Here is a 17,027-nt window from a genome sequence, read left to right on the forward strand (position 1 = left end):
TTCAGCACAGCACGGTGGCAAAAGTGCACAAGTACCAAAGAAGGTTTTCTAGGTTTTAAACACAAATATAAGATTAAAAAAAAAAAAAAAATTTTTTAGGCCAACGAAAGAAATAGGTAAAAATAGAAAAAGAAAAAAAAAATTTACAACTTTTTAGGTGGTGAAACTCAAAGTGAGTGGTCTTGTTATCAACGTGTAATATATGTTCTGTCCATTAACTGACCTATAGAACAGATATTACACGTTGATCCAAGAATAAAGACCACTCACTTTGAGTTTAGTTTCACCATCTAAAAAGTTGTATAGGAGATTTTTTTTTTTTTACTTTAGCAATTTAAATTTGTATTTTTGTCCCAATCCAAAGTATCTCTTTTGGGGAGCTGAATATTACATATAATTCCGACCTTGTATCTTTGTCCTTGTGGGGAAGTAAATAGGGACTCACAATCATGTAAAAGGTCTAGATTAGAGGCGGGTTATGATTTTTCAAAAGAGGTGATAAAATGTTTTTTTTTTTTTTTTAAAGATCATGATATACTGAATATTTTGGGGTTAAAAATCAATTTAGTATCGCGCATGAAATCTGAAAGAAAAAAAAACTTTATAAATGAGTAAATATGCTAGTATTATCGGCTTGTTTCCTGTATGATACCATATTGAAAATAAGGTGATGTACTAAAGTATTCAAATGTGTTTTCCCTCTACTAATGCGTAATACTATCTTTATATTAACTCCAAAACGTTCACTGTTTTCACCATATCATGATTAAAATATATATATATAGTTTATCGTCTGTACATAATTTTATAAAAACTGTAACCCGCCTCCTCACCAACTATTTTATCTTCTATTATTGAAAGAAATGTAATTCAGTTTGTGTGTCTTTTAAAAGCTAGAAACTACACAAGATACAGTTAGATCCGGTGGCGGCAAAAAAAATAAAAAATAAAATAAAAAGTAATATTAATTCCTTACAGTTACTAAAACCGAGATTAATAAAGAAATTGTGATTGCGTAAGATAGACTTATTTTTTTTTTAATACTCGTTTCCAAAAACAACCTTAAAACTAAGTCAAAAAGTCAGTCAACTTTGCAATTTGCTAAACAGGTTGCCCGTCATTGGCCAATCGAAAAATACGCTGAAATATATTTTGATTTATGCAATTTTGTATTTATTATTATATGGACAATTCTCTATTTATTATTATATAGTACCCAACCTAGAGTAGTGATTTCAAAAGTTAAAACAAGAAAGAAAAAAAAAAAATGATTTGGGTGCCATCAACCAGAATCGAAACCAAAACATATAGCTTATTTGTTACCATCTGAGCTAAGTCCATATGCCTATAAAAAAGAACATTGTTAAACGTAAAAATGTATATTTGCGCATGCGTAGAAGTTAACACGTTTAGTCGACTTAATTACATTTTTTTTTTCAATTTTGACTCCTTTAGCAGGTATTTTTACCAATTAAAAACTAATTCGAATTTATTCCTCTATATATCAAGATTCAAGCCTGTAGACCCAAAATTAACAGAGTAGTTTGTTAGAGACAGTTTAGCACTTAGACAAGGTCACTTTTATAGATTGAACTATTTGTTAAAGTTACACACGGATAAAAAAAAAAAAAACAATTTTCTTCTTATTCATGTTACTAGGCAACGGCGGGTACTATACTAGGCGTTAAGAAAAAAAAATCTTGGCGCTTCTACACTATCAGAACGACATTTCGGAAATCGCAATACTGAATTTCACATGAAAACAATGGTATCTACGTATTCCTCATATTTTCAAAGATGATTATATCCAAAAATTACGAAAACCGATAAGGTAGAAAATTATTCATTAAAGAAAATAGTATTTGAAGGAAACGATCGTATTTGCTTAAGACAGGAGAGTTCAAAAGGGAGGTAATTTTCCGTTTCGATTTAAAGAAGATGGCTGCATTTTTTTCACCTGCTAACACGATTAAAGTTGTTTTTTTTTTTCAGGCAATTTCGGCTGCATAATTTGGAAGCTACCAATGTAACTTATTAGAATTGACAAAAAAATCAGTTGAAACCATTGTTTTTTTGTTTTTGTTTTTATCTGAAAACTCCATTTATACGAGTGCAGAAAGCACCGAAAAATCTGTATGATTGTACGTACTTGTGACGGAAAGAAAATATTGTACATAAAAAATCATGCAGTTTGATCAATTAGTATTATTTTAATAAAGAAAATAATTTATAAGCGAATTTGAATTTGTCGAATGAATCTCTGTTAAGAATTGCTTTCTAAAATCTCACAAAAATGTGAACTATTTGGAGTTATCTCCCTTCTTTTTTTAGACCGTTTTCAAAATGGCGTAGCTGGATCGTCGTTCATAGTTTAGCCATAAAATTTTTTCTAATTTAAAAATAAAACTACTTTATCAATTTATATGAGTTTTGGAGTATGGTTTTTCCAATTACAGATATCATATAGATTCTTCGCCCTTCGGTGCTTCTAAGAAGCACTGCTTTTTGCTTCTTAAGATACAGTCAACAGACCTTTTATTCCCCCCCCCAAGTCTGTCGCTTTAAGGAAAAATAATATTACGTACTTAATTGTTATGTCGGAAATAGTAATATATACAAAAATTACGAAAAATCATGGAGTAGAAAGTTGTTTATAGATTGGGTAAAATTGCATTTTTCTTAGACGTTACAAAGTAGACAGTATGAATCTACACGCAGGGGACATAACCCCGAAAGGAATATTTTAGATTACTTGTTCAATGGCTGCAATATTTGTTGTCTATAATGATAGACATTTTTATTTTAATTTTTTACTAAAATCATAACAGCAGTGTTAGTGTTCTACTCGATGAATTTTCGTAATCTTTGGCTATATTACTATTTTCGACATGACAATTTAGTACGTAATATTGTTTTTGCTTAAACGATATATTTAAAAAATCGATTTGTCGACTAAGCGCCGAGTTTTCTTTATTTGTTTTTAGAAGCAGCACCTGTAATTAAATTTCTTTTATTTCAATTAATATTCAATTAATAATGAATATTAAAAAATATCTCGATCACGAAATAGTTCTATAAAAAGCTGTTTTTTGTTTACAGAAGTTATTATATTTTCAATAAGATTTTTAAAAAAATAACCATTAGATGGTACTAGTGCAGAGAGTGATCCGGACGTAAATAATAACGTTATTATTTAAAAAGCCATTCTTAACATGGGGAGGGGAGGGGTGTTTTGTACTTATTCTATCCTTACAAGTTGTAAGTTACAACTGAATAAAAAAACATATAAAACTTTAATTAAACTTGGAAATACGATTTAAAAAATAGTGCGGCGGATCACTCTCTGCACTAGCACTCATTAGATTTGGTGCTCGTTAATTAATAAATACTGTAAATTTTATTTGAAATTAGTTGATTTTCTGAATTTTGGTCAATTTTAAAGTTATGTCAAAATGTTTTGGGGATCTGCCATTCATTTTTGCACGTACAAGATCTATTATTAATAGACACGGAATAGGTAACCATAAATCGGTCAGTATTATTGTTCAAAAACTTGACATGCTGCGGCAACTTTTTCTTGTAATTGATTACAGTCTAGGTAAGAAAATAAATGACTCGTAATGTTTTATTTAGAAGTGGGTGAATAAGAAATTACTTACTCCTGTCCGGTTTATCTTTTCTTCTTATTTATTAACGTAGGTCAGCAGCAGACATTTTTGTTTTCCTTATGAGAGTTATCTCCTCTTACCACTCCAACGCCAACAACCGATTTCTCGAAATCTCGTTCATGTCACGTGATATCGCGAGAAAAAGAAAAAAGAAAAAGCGAGATTTGCAATTTGAGTTTTGTGCAAGTTTGGCGCGAGAATTCCTCAGTTTTGCGCTCGTTGCTCCGTAGTTCGCATCACTCGTAACTTCAACCTTTATCTAATCTCAACAGTTACTGTACTTATTTTTTTTTAATTACTTAGTCAAATACTAGAAGCAAATATGTTTGAGGCCAGACTTGTTCAAGGTTCACTTTTTAAGAAAGTTCTCGAGGCTTTAAAAGATCTTTTAAACGAAGTTCCATGGGACTGCAATTCAACTGGAATGAGCCTCCAAGCCATGGACTCTTCACATGTCAGTCTTGTATCGCTTTTGTTACGTTCCGATGGTTTCGATACATACAGATGTGATAGAAATCTATCAATGGGAATGAACCTGCCAAGGTAAGGTCAAGCCATTTGTCAAATCCGTTATTTAATTATATTAGCTCTACAACTTTCTTAACACTGAAAAAGTTCTAATACCAAGTTAGTAATTTTTAAAATAAATATTAAAATAGTATATAGAAATTTGGTGCATATGCTGCTTGGAGAAGGTGTTAACTATTCTTTACAAAGCAAATTAAAAAAGTTAAAAAAAAAAAAAAAAAAAATGCACTATCCGTAAATTCCTTAGTTGCAAAGACACTAAAAGCTTTTTAAGCTGTAAAACTAAGTTTAGAATATTAGCAAAATTTTTATTTCTAAATTTTGGCTAAAAATATCTAACTAGAGTTAATATTTATCTTGGTAAAATCAGTTTTTTATACACTTAAGCCAAAGTAAAACGTTCGATCACTCTATTCTCTAATTCATAAAAAAATCTACAATTAATCTATTGCTAAACTTATGAAATATTAATCCTTTTAAGTTTTTTGTGAATTTGGGTCGAAAAATGGAGGGATTCTATTCCCGCCAAATTTGGCATTAATTGAAATTGATTTCCTGTTTCTTTACAAAAGAAAAGCAATTCAAACTATTCTTTAAAAAAAAAAAGATAAAACCCAGGTTTTTTATTTTTTTGTTTGTTTGAAAGAGATTATGTAAATCCCAAATTTCCCGCGATATTTCACAAAAGAGAAAGGAGGGAGGGGGGATTGTTTTCCTTATCTTCACTTAATTTTTTTGGCGCATATTTCTCTAACCTATTTACATGAAGAAAATTTTATATAAAGAATAATTTTATACGTTAACCCCGTTTTTCTAATCTTAACTATCAATTAAAATCAGTATTTATTTATTTACAACCTGCCCCAGCGGCATATATCCCCCCCCCCCAACCGTGAACTGCTTTCGGATTGAGCACTGCTAACATGGGAAGGTTAGGGGTGTTTATACGACGTTAAGGCAGGTCGTAAAAATATTCCAAAACTTCCAGATTATCAAAAAAAAAAAAAAAAAAATGGTGCTAGTGCACTTACTGATCCGCGCTATTTTTTAAAATCGTATTTCCAAGTTTAATTAACGTTTCTATTTTTTTTTTTTATTCAATTGTAAAGAAAGTATAGAATTGTTACGAAGCACTATCCCCTCCCCATGTTAATAATGGCTTTTTAAATAACGGTATTTCAGCACGGATCAATAAGTGCACTAGTACTAAATAAAATGTTAACATTTTTTTAAGGGGGTGCTCGTTTCTAATACAACGTTCTAATAAATCGATCCCTCATTTTGCGAACATCGACTTTTTCGGCCAAATTTCGCCAATTTAGCCTTTTTTTTTTTTTTTTCTGGATTATTTCAAAACAATTTTAATCGTGATAGCAGGTGAAAAAATTGCGACAAACTTTAAATTATTACCTCTTTTGAACTCTCATGTGTCTTACGATCGTTTTCATCAAATTCGATTTTTTAAAATCTTCCTTATCGATTTTCGTAATATTTAAAATTAAAAATTCGAGGAATACGTAGATACCATCGTTTACATATGAAATTCAGTATTACGGTTTCCGAAATTTCGTCGTAATAGTATAAAAGCGCCGAAAAATTTAATAGAACGTTATAATTTGTGATCCCCCATGTTAAGTTATAGAATAAGCCCGAATGGGGAAGGAGAGGTGCTTATACATTCGGGCCATTTATTTTTATAAATATTCCAAATAACAATTTCATAATTTTGCAAGTATTTCGTGATCGCAATTTTGATGGTGAAACAATATTGCGTAAGATTCTAATTTTGTTATACAAACTTGTGTAAACATGTCTTGACAAGTTTGCATAATAATTTATTTTAGCTTTCGTACAATATGGATCCAGCTATTATTTATTTAGCTTTTGTTATTTATTTAGTCATCCTGGGGCGACTAATTCTGGTCAGACGTCTGAATGAAGCGATAGTTTGTCTTCGTGATGTGGATCGGCATAAATCTTTGCGTTTATTGTAACTTCAGTTCCTTTTCTAGGTTTTTACTGTACGGACATTACTGAAATGGGGGGGGGCTGTTTTGACTATTTCAATACGGTATTACCTATGCATGAGTACTACCATTGTGGCCCAGATCAAAGTGTAGGATCTGTTCAAATGCTGCACTTCTATTTCTTGTTCTTTCAGTGGAGGAGAAATCCTTCACGCCTGAGACCATTTTTAATTTTTGTACCTTTTCTCCACGTTAAAAACCGACCCTGGTGTGTAACTCTGTCCCGTGGGGAGGCATTGTAAATAGGTACCTATGCGTGAGTACGCCCTCTTTTAATAATAAAAATAATTCGATAAATTCAATTTTTATGGCATAACTTGACAATCGTATCTAAAACAAAGCACGATTCAATGGACCGGATCCATAACCAGCGAAATTACTGGAAACAAACTTTTTTTTTTTTTTTTTTTTTAAATTGATCTAAAGTTTTCACATTTACAAAAACACTTGTAATTTCTATACTGATAAGTTTTGGAGATTTTTCGCTGGATTATTATTGATTGGACACTAACCAGATTATGAGGGGGGGGGGGCAAATTAAGTAGATGACTTATAGGTTTTCGACTATGCTGAATACGAAAGTCGCGTTGAAATTTTGCAGAGTTATCGAGATATAAAGTTGGTTTGTATTACTGTACACATAGATTCGAAAAAGTTGTCAAAAAAAAAATATATAACAAATAAATGTTATCAAAGGCAAGATAAGTTACTTTTCTACCTAACTGGATATATTTTTTGTGTTTTTATTCAATTTAACATGTTTATTCAGTTCGAAAAACAGTGTTTACCGATGTATTGGAAAATTCAAGACGCCGTCTCACACCCTCTTTAACACCGTAAGTATGAAAAAAGGTGTTATAAATAAAAAATTTAAAAAAAAAAAAAAACTATACAAAATACTATTAAAAACCCGCCGAATATATGTCAACCTATGTCACGGTAACATATATTAAGCGAGTTTTTAACAGTATTTTATTCGGTTTTTTATTTATAACATCTTTTCCCACACTTACCGTGTTAAAGAGAGAATAAGACGCCATCTTGAATTTTCGAATACATCGGTAAACATTGTTTTTCGAGCTGAATAAATGTTACATTGAATAAAAACACAAAAAATATATCCAGTTAGGTAGAAAAGTAACTTATCTTGCCTTTGATAACATTTATTTGTTACGTATTTGTTTTTTGACAACTTTTTCGAATCTGTGTACAGTAATACAAACCCAAAAGTTGTATTATGCATTGTAATCTGTAATTTGGCGACCATCTTTTTTTAACGGCGTGCGCGCGCCATAAACAAATCTATTCATCTATGACTGACACTGCACGCGCGTAAAAAAGATGGCCGCCAAAGAATACAATGCATAATACAACTTTTTATATCTCGATAACTGTCATTTAAAAGAATTGTGGAGGTGGACCTAATCTAAAAAATACCAAAAAAAAAAAAAAAATTGAAAAAGAAATCATTTCGACATTTGAAAGGGGTGCTCACTTTTTAGTTACATTCTGGTAGCTTACGTTAAAACGGTTAATTAAACTGCATAAGCGCCTGTTCTGAAACTATACAAGTTCTTTAATTGAGTATCCCCCTCCAAAAGAACGAAAAACAAACAGGCAGTCCCCCCCCTCCTCCTCCTTAAAAAAAAAGTGTCCATAAAGTGAATGCATTTGATTCTTGGAAATACCGTGCAAACAGTAAATTTGCGACTGATTTGATTACCAGATTCGTTGTCAGCGACCTGGAATACCCCTACAAAAAAAAAAATAAGTGGTTTGGGGTTCTGTTTTAGCGTAAGGTAACATTTACCCAAGTTTTTTTCAATGAGAAAAGAACTGAAAATAAAATAAAAACATTTTTATTTTAACATGAAACTGGTTTAAGAATTTTTATTTTGTACAAAAAGATTGTATAAAAATGTAGCAAAATATAATTTTAGTTGGCATACACCTTTTAGAAAAGGAAGTTATCGACCCCTGTTCTTTGGCTGATAAGTGATATCTGTTGACGGTTTTTAAAACTAAAATACACACGTTCACCTCATGTCACTGACATGGAGAAGTGCCGATTAGGCTTAGAGTGTACAGTAGTCAATGGGAAAATATAGTAGTGGGAATTTGGTAAATTGGATAAAAAGGGGATGGCTCGGCAAAAATTTGTTCACGTTGGACAACCATATTCGCTGTTCTCGGCAATCCGGGACAAGATCAAAGTGTAGTATCTGTCCTTCAGATGCTGCACTTCAATTTCTTGTTCTGTCGGTGGAGAAATCCTTCACGACTGAGACCATTTTTATTTTTGTTCCTTTTCTCCACATTAAAAAACGACCCTGGTGTCTCTGTCATTGTAAATAGGGACAACCATATTGTAGTCAGCTGGAAAGCAGGGAAACTAGTTCCATAGGCATACATTTCTAAGAAGGAAGCCTTGTTCATGGAATGTACGTTTAGGTTTAGACAGATAAAATGGAAATTATTGATACTAGTGTTTTTCGTGACAGTCAGGCCAGTGGGACCCTAGATTGGAGCTCGAACGAGCACTTGCCATGAAAATAACGATAAAGCAGAGACAGGCTCGCCATGTCTCTTCTGTGGGAAAGAGGTTGCAGGGAAGAGAAAAGGAGGTCCCTTCTGAGGCTGCGAAGTCTATTTTTAATTCTGTCAAGGCAGGATAATCTGCTTCTAGCAGCTAAGCTTAGCCTAAGCAGCTCCTGCCCAGATGTGGCGACAATGCTCCAATGCTCCATCCCTACTGGAGCGGGAGAACGATCCCATCATTTTTCCAGCAGCCTTGGCAACGGATTTGATGCATGTGTTCCACTACCTCGGATCAGGAGTAAAGGTCAGACCTAAAAGCTTGTCAAGACATGAGGCCTCCCCAAGACGAGTCATTCATTTCAATTGATACCAGATGGGGATCAGAGCGTTGATGTAAAGATAGAAGCTTGGTTTTAGATGCATTAATATTTAACCAGCCACCTTTTTTCCCCCATTGCACCAGTTGCACCACGTGCTCAAGATCAGAGAATCAGGACTTGGTCATTTACGGCCTTTGTGTTGCCAAAGATAGTAATGTCGTCAGCATAAATGTCTGCGAATGATCTTGGGATGTGATTTGAGATCATTGATGTAGATCAGGCTGAATGACTTCAACACATTAATACTGTGAGCTTCTGATTTCTGCTCATCAACCCACTATTATAAACCTATCAATGAGGAAAAAAATTAGAAATTAACACCTAAAAAAGAAAATTAACAAATTCTTACAATCGTATCTGGGGAGGGAGATGACCGTGAGCAAGTGTAGAAAGAAAAACAATTTTGCGAACATTCGATGCTAGGCCGCGCATTTATTTAAAAAGTATACTAAAGTTGAATGGCGTCGACTTTTTTTTTTTTTTTTAGTGTGGGCAGAAGACGCTGAAAGCAACGCAAAACATTACAAAAATATAACAAACTGATATTTGGGCTTCACGAGGGAAAAGTCACTTCTGATTAATTGTAAATAAAAAGTTTAACTACTTTAATATAGCTAAGTTTTAAACAAGTTTTAAAAACAAAAATAAAAAGGGAAAAATGCAACACTAATTTCAGGAATTGTCAGGTGCTTCTTTACAATAGCGTGTCGTCCTTAGGGTTGCCAGATCAATATTGTAGTCAAATTTTCACAATTTCTTTTTTAATTGGAAACTTATGTTTGCTTATATTGTCCAGTAATGGATTATATTTTTGTTCTTATTTCATTGATTTTTTAGATATTTCAAAAAAATCATTCTACAAAAAAGAATGAAAATTTAATAAATCAAAGCTTTATTTCTTTGAGAGAGAAAAAATTCCATGAGTTTTTTGTTTTTTTTTTTATAGATAAAATCTTATAAGTAAAATTTGACTTTTTAAACTATGGAAATGGAAACACATTCTTCATGTACAAGGCTAGACAACTAACGCGAAGTATGGTTTTTACTTCATGTCCATCCGTAGTTCAAAACAATTTAATAAAAAAAAACGGTAAAACTATACAAACACCGTGACAGCGAATTAACCCTAAACCCTAACCCTGTCACGGTGTTTGTATAATAATACCAAAAAAACTTCTGGTTTTGGATAAAAACGTAAAGTACTTTTGTCATGGCGCGTTTTTCAAATAGGCGTTTAAATTCTTTTTTATTTAAAAAAAATAAATGGATTTTAAATATAAATATGGATAAATTCTTAATGGGGAATGAAACTACACATTTTTATAGTTAAGTGATAGTTTGGAATTTATATCGATTTTTTTATAATCGATGTAAGTTAAATTTCGTTTATTTTCAAATCTTTTTAAAAACTGATTAAAAAAAAAAACATGGCATAATTTCCTATTAAACTTTTTTTTTTTTTTTTTTTTTTCTTTTTGGTCTTTGCTCCCTTGATTTAAAGAAAAATTAGTCTTTGAATTTCATTTTTCAAATAGTTATAAGCTTGGAAAGGTAGGTCAAAATTCTTCAATATTTTTTCACGCATTCGTAAGGTCGTTGACACACCTAAGATTATATGAACTTGATGTTTTTAGCTTGTGTGTCTTTCCCCCCCCCCCAATAGTTTGATTTAATTATGAATTGGTTAACTACCAACTTTTTTTTATATAAAAATATACTTTAACTTTGTAGAATTATCTTTAACTAAAAATAACTTTTTTTTCATCTTTTTCAGCATGTGTAAAATTTTAAAATGTGCTTGTAATGACGACAGCATCACCATTAAAGCCGAAGACAACGCCGATACAGTCACATTTGTTTTTGAAGCCGCAAGTAAGTATATTTGACATTTTTACAGTTTTTGTACATTTGGTAAACCTTATTTGTAGAATCAACACATTGGAACTTTAATTCATCCAAGTAAATTTGAGTCCAATGGCTTATCAAAGGTAACAGGTGGCTCTACAATGCGAGTGATTTTTCAGTGGCGACTAGAAATAATGAAACGCTTATCTTTTGGCAGTTGCATTTCTTTCACTGACAATCTTCCAAAGCTCAGTAGTGCTGAGACTCAGCCTGAGTGGAAAATATCTTTTCACACACACACACACACACACATATATAATATAAACAGTTAAATTATTTAAACAAAAGTTTAATAGAACAAACGAAGGCTCTTAAAAAACATCTGAAGAAATTAGAATGTTTATACCTTCAAGTATCAACATCAAATTTGTTTATAATTATTTAAAAAAAAAAAAAAACATAGAAAAAACTTTAGGTACATAATCGTCACAGAACGAGGATGTCATATTCCAAAAATCAAGAGCGTTTTGGCTAGTAAACGAAAATATTTGTCAAGGGTCAACTAAAGATAAATTTATCCATAAAGTCCTGTAAAGTCGTTGCTTCTCTCTCTCTCTCTCTCTCTCTCTCTCTCTCTCTCTCTCTCTCTCTCTCTCTCTCTCTCCCCCCCCAAAAAAAAGTATCTAATCTATTTGTTGGACCTAGAGTCCAGGAGTTTTTAAAACCAAGAAATGTCATTCGGTTATCTTTTTTGAAAGACACTAAGAGAATTTAACATTTGTAATTTTAGAAACAATGGACATCACATTTAAGCCGATTTTATTATATATATATATATATATATATATATTTTACGTTTCTGTAAAAATTTCATTAGTTGAAAAAAAAAATCCAAATTGATTGTTTATTAATGCGTCGTTTATTTCTATTTTCAGATCAAGAACGAGTTTCTGATTATGAAATAAAATTAATAGATTTGGATGCTGAACATTTGGGAATTCCTGTAAGTATATCTTGTATTAAGTTGAGTGTCACCCAGACAGTGTCTCTAAGTTAGCAGCAAACTTAGATGTAGTCCACGTTATTAAACTTATGATTGTTAGTTTTTAAGGGGGGGGGGTCCATATTCCATTGTTTAAACTAGTAACTTAAGCAACATTTTCTGTATGTTTGTAAAATTCACAAAAATAAGGACATTTTATGTTTAAAAAAAGGCACAATTCTTTTTTTTTTTTTTCTTAACCTAAAATATGCAGGTGACTTTTTCAGCCTGTCTTTTAAGACAGGAAGTTTTTTGTCACTTAATCTTCTATAGTATTCTTGTGGTTGAATTAAATTGTCGTCCTTGAATCTTTTGAAAAATTTCCCCTTACTTCATAAAATTTACTATGTATAAAAACAAACTTGACCGATTTAGTAATTTTTGGAATATGACTTGTTTGTTCCATGACAAATAAAGTACATCATAAAGAATTATGCATTTTTTCTGTAATTTGAAAGAAGCCCAAAAAGATGCTCTTAAAAATTCTGAATCTACCACGAAAAAATGTTTCTCCACTCTTGTTTCTATTACAAATTCTTTACTTGTTTCTTATTTTAATATTTCTTGCATGATAATTTGGTGATTAAAATCTATTTTGTCTTGATGTGCAATAAATAAAACTTCTTTTTAACCATTCACAGGAAACGGAGTACAGTTGTGTAGTGAAGATGCCGTCGGTCGAATTCCAACGAATTTGTCGCGATTTGAGTCAAATTGGTGAATCTGTAATAATCAGTTGCACAAAGGAAGGCGTCACGTTTTCATCGACTGGCGATTTGGGAACCGGAAACATCAAGCTTGCCCAAAGTAACAATGTTGATAAAGAGGAAGAATCTGTGATTATTCAAATGAACGAAGCCGTTAGTCTGGCATTTGCCCTTCGTTATCTAAATTTCTTTACAAAAGCCACGCCCTTATCGCCACAGGTCACACTATCCATGTCTCAAGATGTACCCTTAGGTGAGTGTACTTCTAATTTTTCAAGTTTTTATCAAATGTCTCATTAATTTTATTACAAAGTGCATAATTAATTCTCTTCGGCCGGGAAGGTGGGGGTGCTTTTGCGGATATTCATTATTTGCTGCATATGTCAATGAAATCCTGTTTCTTTTGACTTTGAAAAGTTCATTTGAGGTCAAGTCACATTTCTTTTTCAAACCATGTATGAAACTGAGCGTTTCTAAAAACCGTTCAAAGTTTCAGTTGGATGTATTTTTGAGTAAATTTTTTCCACAGCATAACTTTTCGGACTGGACTATTTTATGCAGATGGAAATATGCACTCTCTCTCACTCTTTCTCTTAATGAATTTAATCATTGTGTGTTGAGTCGATTTTCAACCAAGCAAGTAGTTTTTTTGACTATTGACAACTGCTTCGTAGCCAATCACAATTTTGTATTCAAAGGATCTGATTGTGCTGCATGCATGTGTCAACCAGATAAAGTAGGATCTTATTTGGATGGGTTTCTAACTATTTTGTATCATTTTTTAGTTTTAACTCATTTTCCGAACTTGTGTATTTAAGGGTCAGCTTGCCGCCATTTTATTAACACTGATTTTCAAACCGATTAAATGTTTTAAAGTAAAGCCATTAAAATCTTGTAGATAGAAAAGTAACTTGTCTTGCCTTTTAATAACATTTATTTGCTATATTTATAATTTTGGTGCTGAACTTGGGTTTGTTTTTTTTTTTTTTTTTTTTTTTTCATGCCTTGTTTTCAATTATGTCTTCATTACCAAATTTGTTTCTTTATATTGAACTTCAAACAAATCTAAAACTTTAAAATGTTATTTAAATTTTTTTTTTTTTTTTTATACAGTTGTGGAATATAAAATTAGTGACATGGGTTACATCCGTTATTACCTCGCTCCCAAGATTGAAGACCAAGACACTTAAAAGGGGACTTGATATTATATTGTGTACAGAACGGGTCCGGCATCAACCCTTTTCCACTCAGATGTTCAATCATTTCATGAATTCCTCCATTGCACATATGAAATCCTTGTTAAAAAATGTCCATTTTTATCCACTTATCTCTGCCTTCATTATTAAACGAGGTTGTGTCACTTGTGCTGTCGCAGCCGTTTTCTTTAAGATCTTTTCTTAATGACTGTTTTCACTCTCGATAAACAGAAATAATGATGATTATAGTAAGTTTGGTTTTAAAAGTTCAATTAAAATTAATTTTTGAAATAACTTTAATAGTTTTTTTAATTCAAAGATGCAATGATTTTTAGAAATAAAACTTTTTGGACCAAACGAATTAGACTTACAAACTTTTGATTCAAAAGTTAGTCTCACATCTGACATTTTAGATTAAACTCCAATCTGAAATTGGACAAGTTTAAAACTTCAGAATCTGCCAGAAATTCGAAATCTTTAATCGATTTCATTTAATCAAAAACATCTGAACTACGAAGCATTTATTTCATCCAAAAACTTATAAATCTTTAATGTTAGTTATAAATCATGTTTTTAAGAGGAAATAAGATCTTTTCCCTTTGAATATTTAAAAAATGTAGAACAATTTTCTAAATATTCTCCATGTAACCAAATGTTTTTATTATTCCAGATGAATTCTTTCGTCTGCTTCATTGAATTTCAAGATTAGAACAAGATTTATGAAATGCCAATAAAAAAATATTTAAATTAAAATCTTTTGTTTCTTTTCATTTTTCAGTCAAAATTTCTTGAGTGCATCTTGTCATCAAAATCTAGACTTTCAAATGTGGGTAGATTTTTCTCATTCTGTCAGCCCTGCAGGGCTTCATCATAGGAGTTCATATAACAAGTATTTAAGATTGAATTTGAAAACTATCCTGTTGTAGCATGTTGGAAAGCAGTTTCACAGATCAGAAGTTCTGAGAAAGAAATACTTCATGGAAATTACAATTTATTTATTCTCTTCTTTTTTACCCCCAAAGATGACGTGTATTCTCCAGTTGGTCACTTTTGTTTTAAGTTTGTGCAATTTCTATGGGAAAGCAGAAAGGTGGAGATAAATACTTCAAAATGTTTTTTTAAATTAGCTTAACTTTTTGGATTGGGATTAATGAAACCGTGATTTAGATCAGTTTTTTTTTTTTTTACTAAATTTCAAACAATTATTACAGTTTATAGATCACCAGTTATATTGTAAAGTAAAACAAGTTATGGACTTACTGGTGTTCAACTGTTTGCCGTGGGTGGCGACCCGTGACACCTTGGAACGGAATCCTGGTGGTTGAGGGTTGTAGAGGATAGATATGAGTTCCTCTCCTTCCCAACACGCCACTTTGGTCCTTACCTTGGCTAGACGGGCGGTCGGAGAGGCCCGCTCCGATCAATCGGCTGGTCACGTCAAGCCCTAAATCAGACAAACACAACAAGAAAATACGCCCACATTATACAAACTGATTTAGCAAGCGGTGGCTGTAGGGTCAAACGTGCTGGACAATGGAGAAAACATGGCTGTAAATCTGAATTTTTTCCTGAAAACGAGGCCTTCAGAAAAATTGAAGAACCGTAGATGCTTAGATCCACCAGCAGGGAGTGTATACTTTTCCTGTATCCCTGTTGGGTTGGGGGCGAAAGGGTATTCCCCCCCCCCCCCAACACTTCCCAAATAGGACTCCGAGGCGGGTGGGGAGCAGGAAAAATGAAAAAAAAGGAAATCCTTCTATGAATACAAACAAGCCTCAAAAAAAAAGAATACGAGATCTAGTATCAGATTCTTCAAACTCAGACTCTGAAAATGAACCAATATCAAGTAATGAGAATTTCCCAACATTTCTAGTATTGGAATCAACCAGTGAACAACCCATAACCAAAAGTTCTCCATTTAAAATCGAAAAAAATACTCTCACAAAGTATTAAACCTATATCGGTTAAAAACTAAATAATGGCACAATATTAACACAAATAAAGAATAAAAAGCAAGCTGAGGAACTGCTAAAATGGAAAACTTTTGACAACAAAACCATTAAAGTTTATCCTCACAAGACACTAAATTCAAGTAAAGGTGTCATCAAGACCTCTGAACTTGCATTATGTACCATAAATGAAATAAAAGACAACCTTAGATCCCAAAACGTCACAGATGTACAAAGAATCCAAATAAGGAAAAATTCCGAAACTATACTCACCAACACATACATTCTGACATTCAACACACCAATAATCCCACAAAAAATCAAAATTGGTTACCTAACAGTCAACACTGAGCCATACATCCCAAACCCCCTAAGATGCCATAACTGCCAAAAATATGGACACCATCGCGACCAATGTTCACGGTCACCAACATGCATAAGATGTGGTGAAAAAGACTTCCATGAGGATTGCAAAAAAAAAACCTAAATGTGCAAACTGCCAGGAAAACCACTACGCAAACTCAAAAACCTGCCCAATCTGGAAAAAAGAAAGAGCAATACTCAAAACAAAGTACACAAATAACATTTCATTTAACGAAGCTAGGAAAATCATAGAAAGCTCCAACTATGCAGATATAACAAAAAAAAATATACAGTACTTCAATAACTCAAACCAACATTCAATAGCATCAAACTCCAATAGCAATGTTGACATTATCACGAAGCTCTTAAACGAAACAAAGTTTATTTGAAGAATTTAAAAAAATAATGACCATTCAATGTAATACAATAAACAATACTTCAACAATAAACCAAAACACAACTATAAACTCACAAACAAAACCCCAACCAAAAAGTAAAGAAATAACCATAAATAAAAAACAAAACGCACAACAAACGAACACTCAAAATAGATTTCAACTACTGAGAAAAGTTGAGGATGAAAACACCAATAAAAATGTCGGTGAGAAAAATAATAAAACTAAGAAGTTGGAAGAGCCCAGAACATCAGAAGTTATACCAAAATCAAAACCAAGATCTAGATCAAATTCAATATCCAGATCTAGATCAAATACAAAAGGAAAAGACCCTTTACAAAACTCTCAAATGACAGATAAATCTATGGACTCCTTGGAAATGGAAGTCG

General features: G+C 32.2%; 2 protein-coding genes across 4 annotated transcripts in view; one reads left to right on the forward strand and one right to left on the reverse strand.

The window, feature by feature from the left end:
• The window catches only part of LOC145249465 (calcium uptake protein 1, mitochondrial-like), a 112,158-nt gene extending 108,359 nt beyond the window's left edge, over positions 1-3,799 (reverse strand). For 2 of the 3 annotated variants that reach the window (XM_080111037.1, XM_080111036.1), the window contains exon 1: positions 3,660-3,795. The gene's annotated coding sequence lies outside the window, so the exon portion shown is untranslated. Of the gene's footprint in view, positions 1-3,659 lie in introns of all 3 variants that reach the window. The other variant, XM_080111035.1, reaches the window with a different exon arrangement.
• Positions 3,800-3,804: 5 nt separating this feature from the next.
• Positions 3,805-14,684, forward strand: LOC145249466 (DNA sliding clamp PCNA-like). The gene is made up of 5 exons (XM_080111038.1): positions 3,805-4,211; positions 10,916-11,013; positions 11,922-11,989; positions 12,670-12,988; positions 13,849-14,684. The coding sequence occupies exons 1-5, from the start codon at positions 3,991-3,993 to the stop codon at positions 13,923-13,925; spliced, it is 783 nt and encodes a 260-aa protein (XP_079967164.1). The 5' UTR covers positions 3,805-3,990; the 3' UTR covers positions 13,926-14,684.
• Positions 14,685-17,027: the final 2,343 nt, after the last annotated feature.

The sequence above is a fragment of the Euprymna scolopes genome, chromosome 28 (genome assembly GCF_053919585.1).
Source record: "Euprymna scolopes isolate OS-2025 chromosome 28, ASM5391958v1, whole genome shotgun sequence".
Lineage (NCBI taxonomy): Eukaryota > Metazoa > Mollusca > Cephalopoda > Sepiida > Sepiolidae > Euprymna > Euprymna scolopes.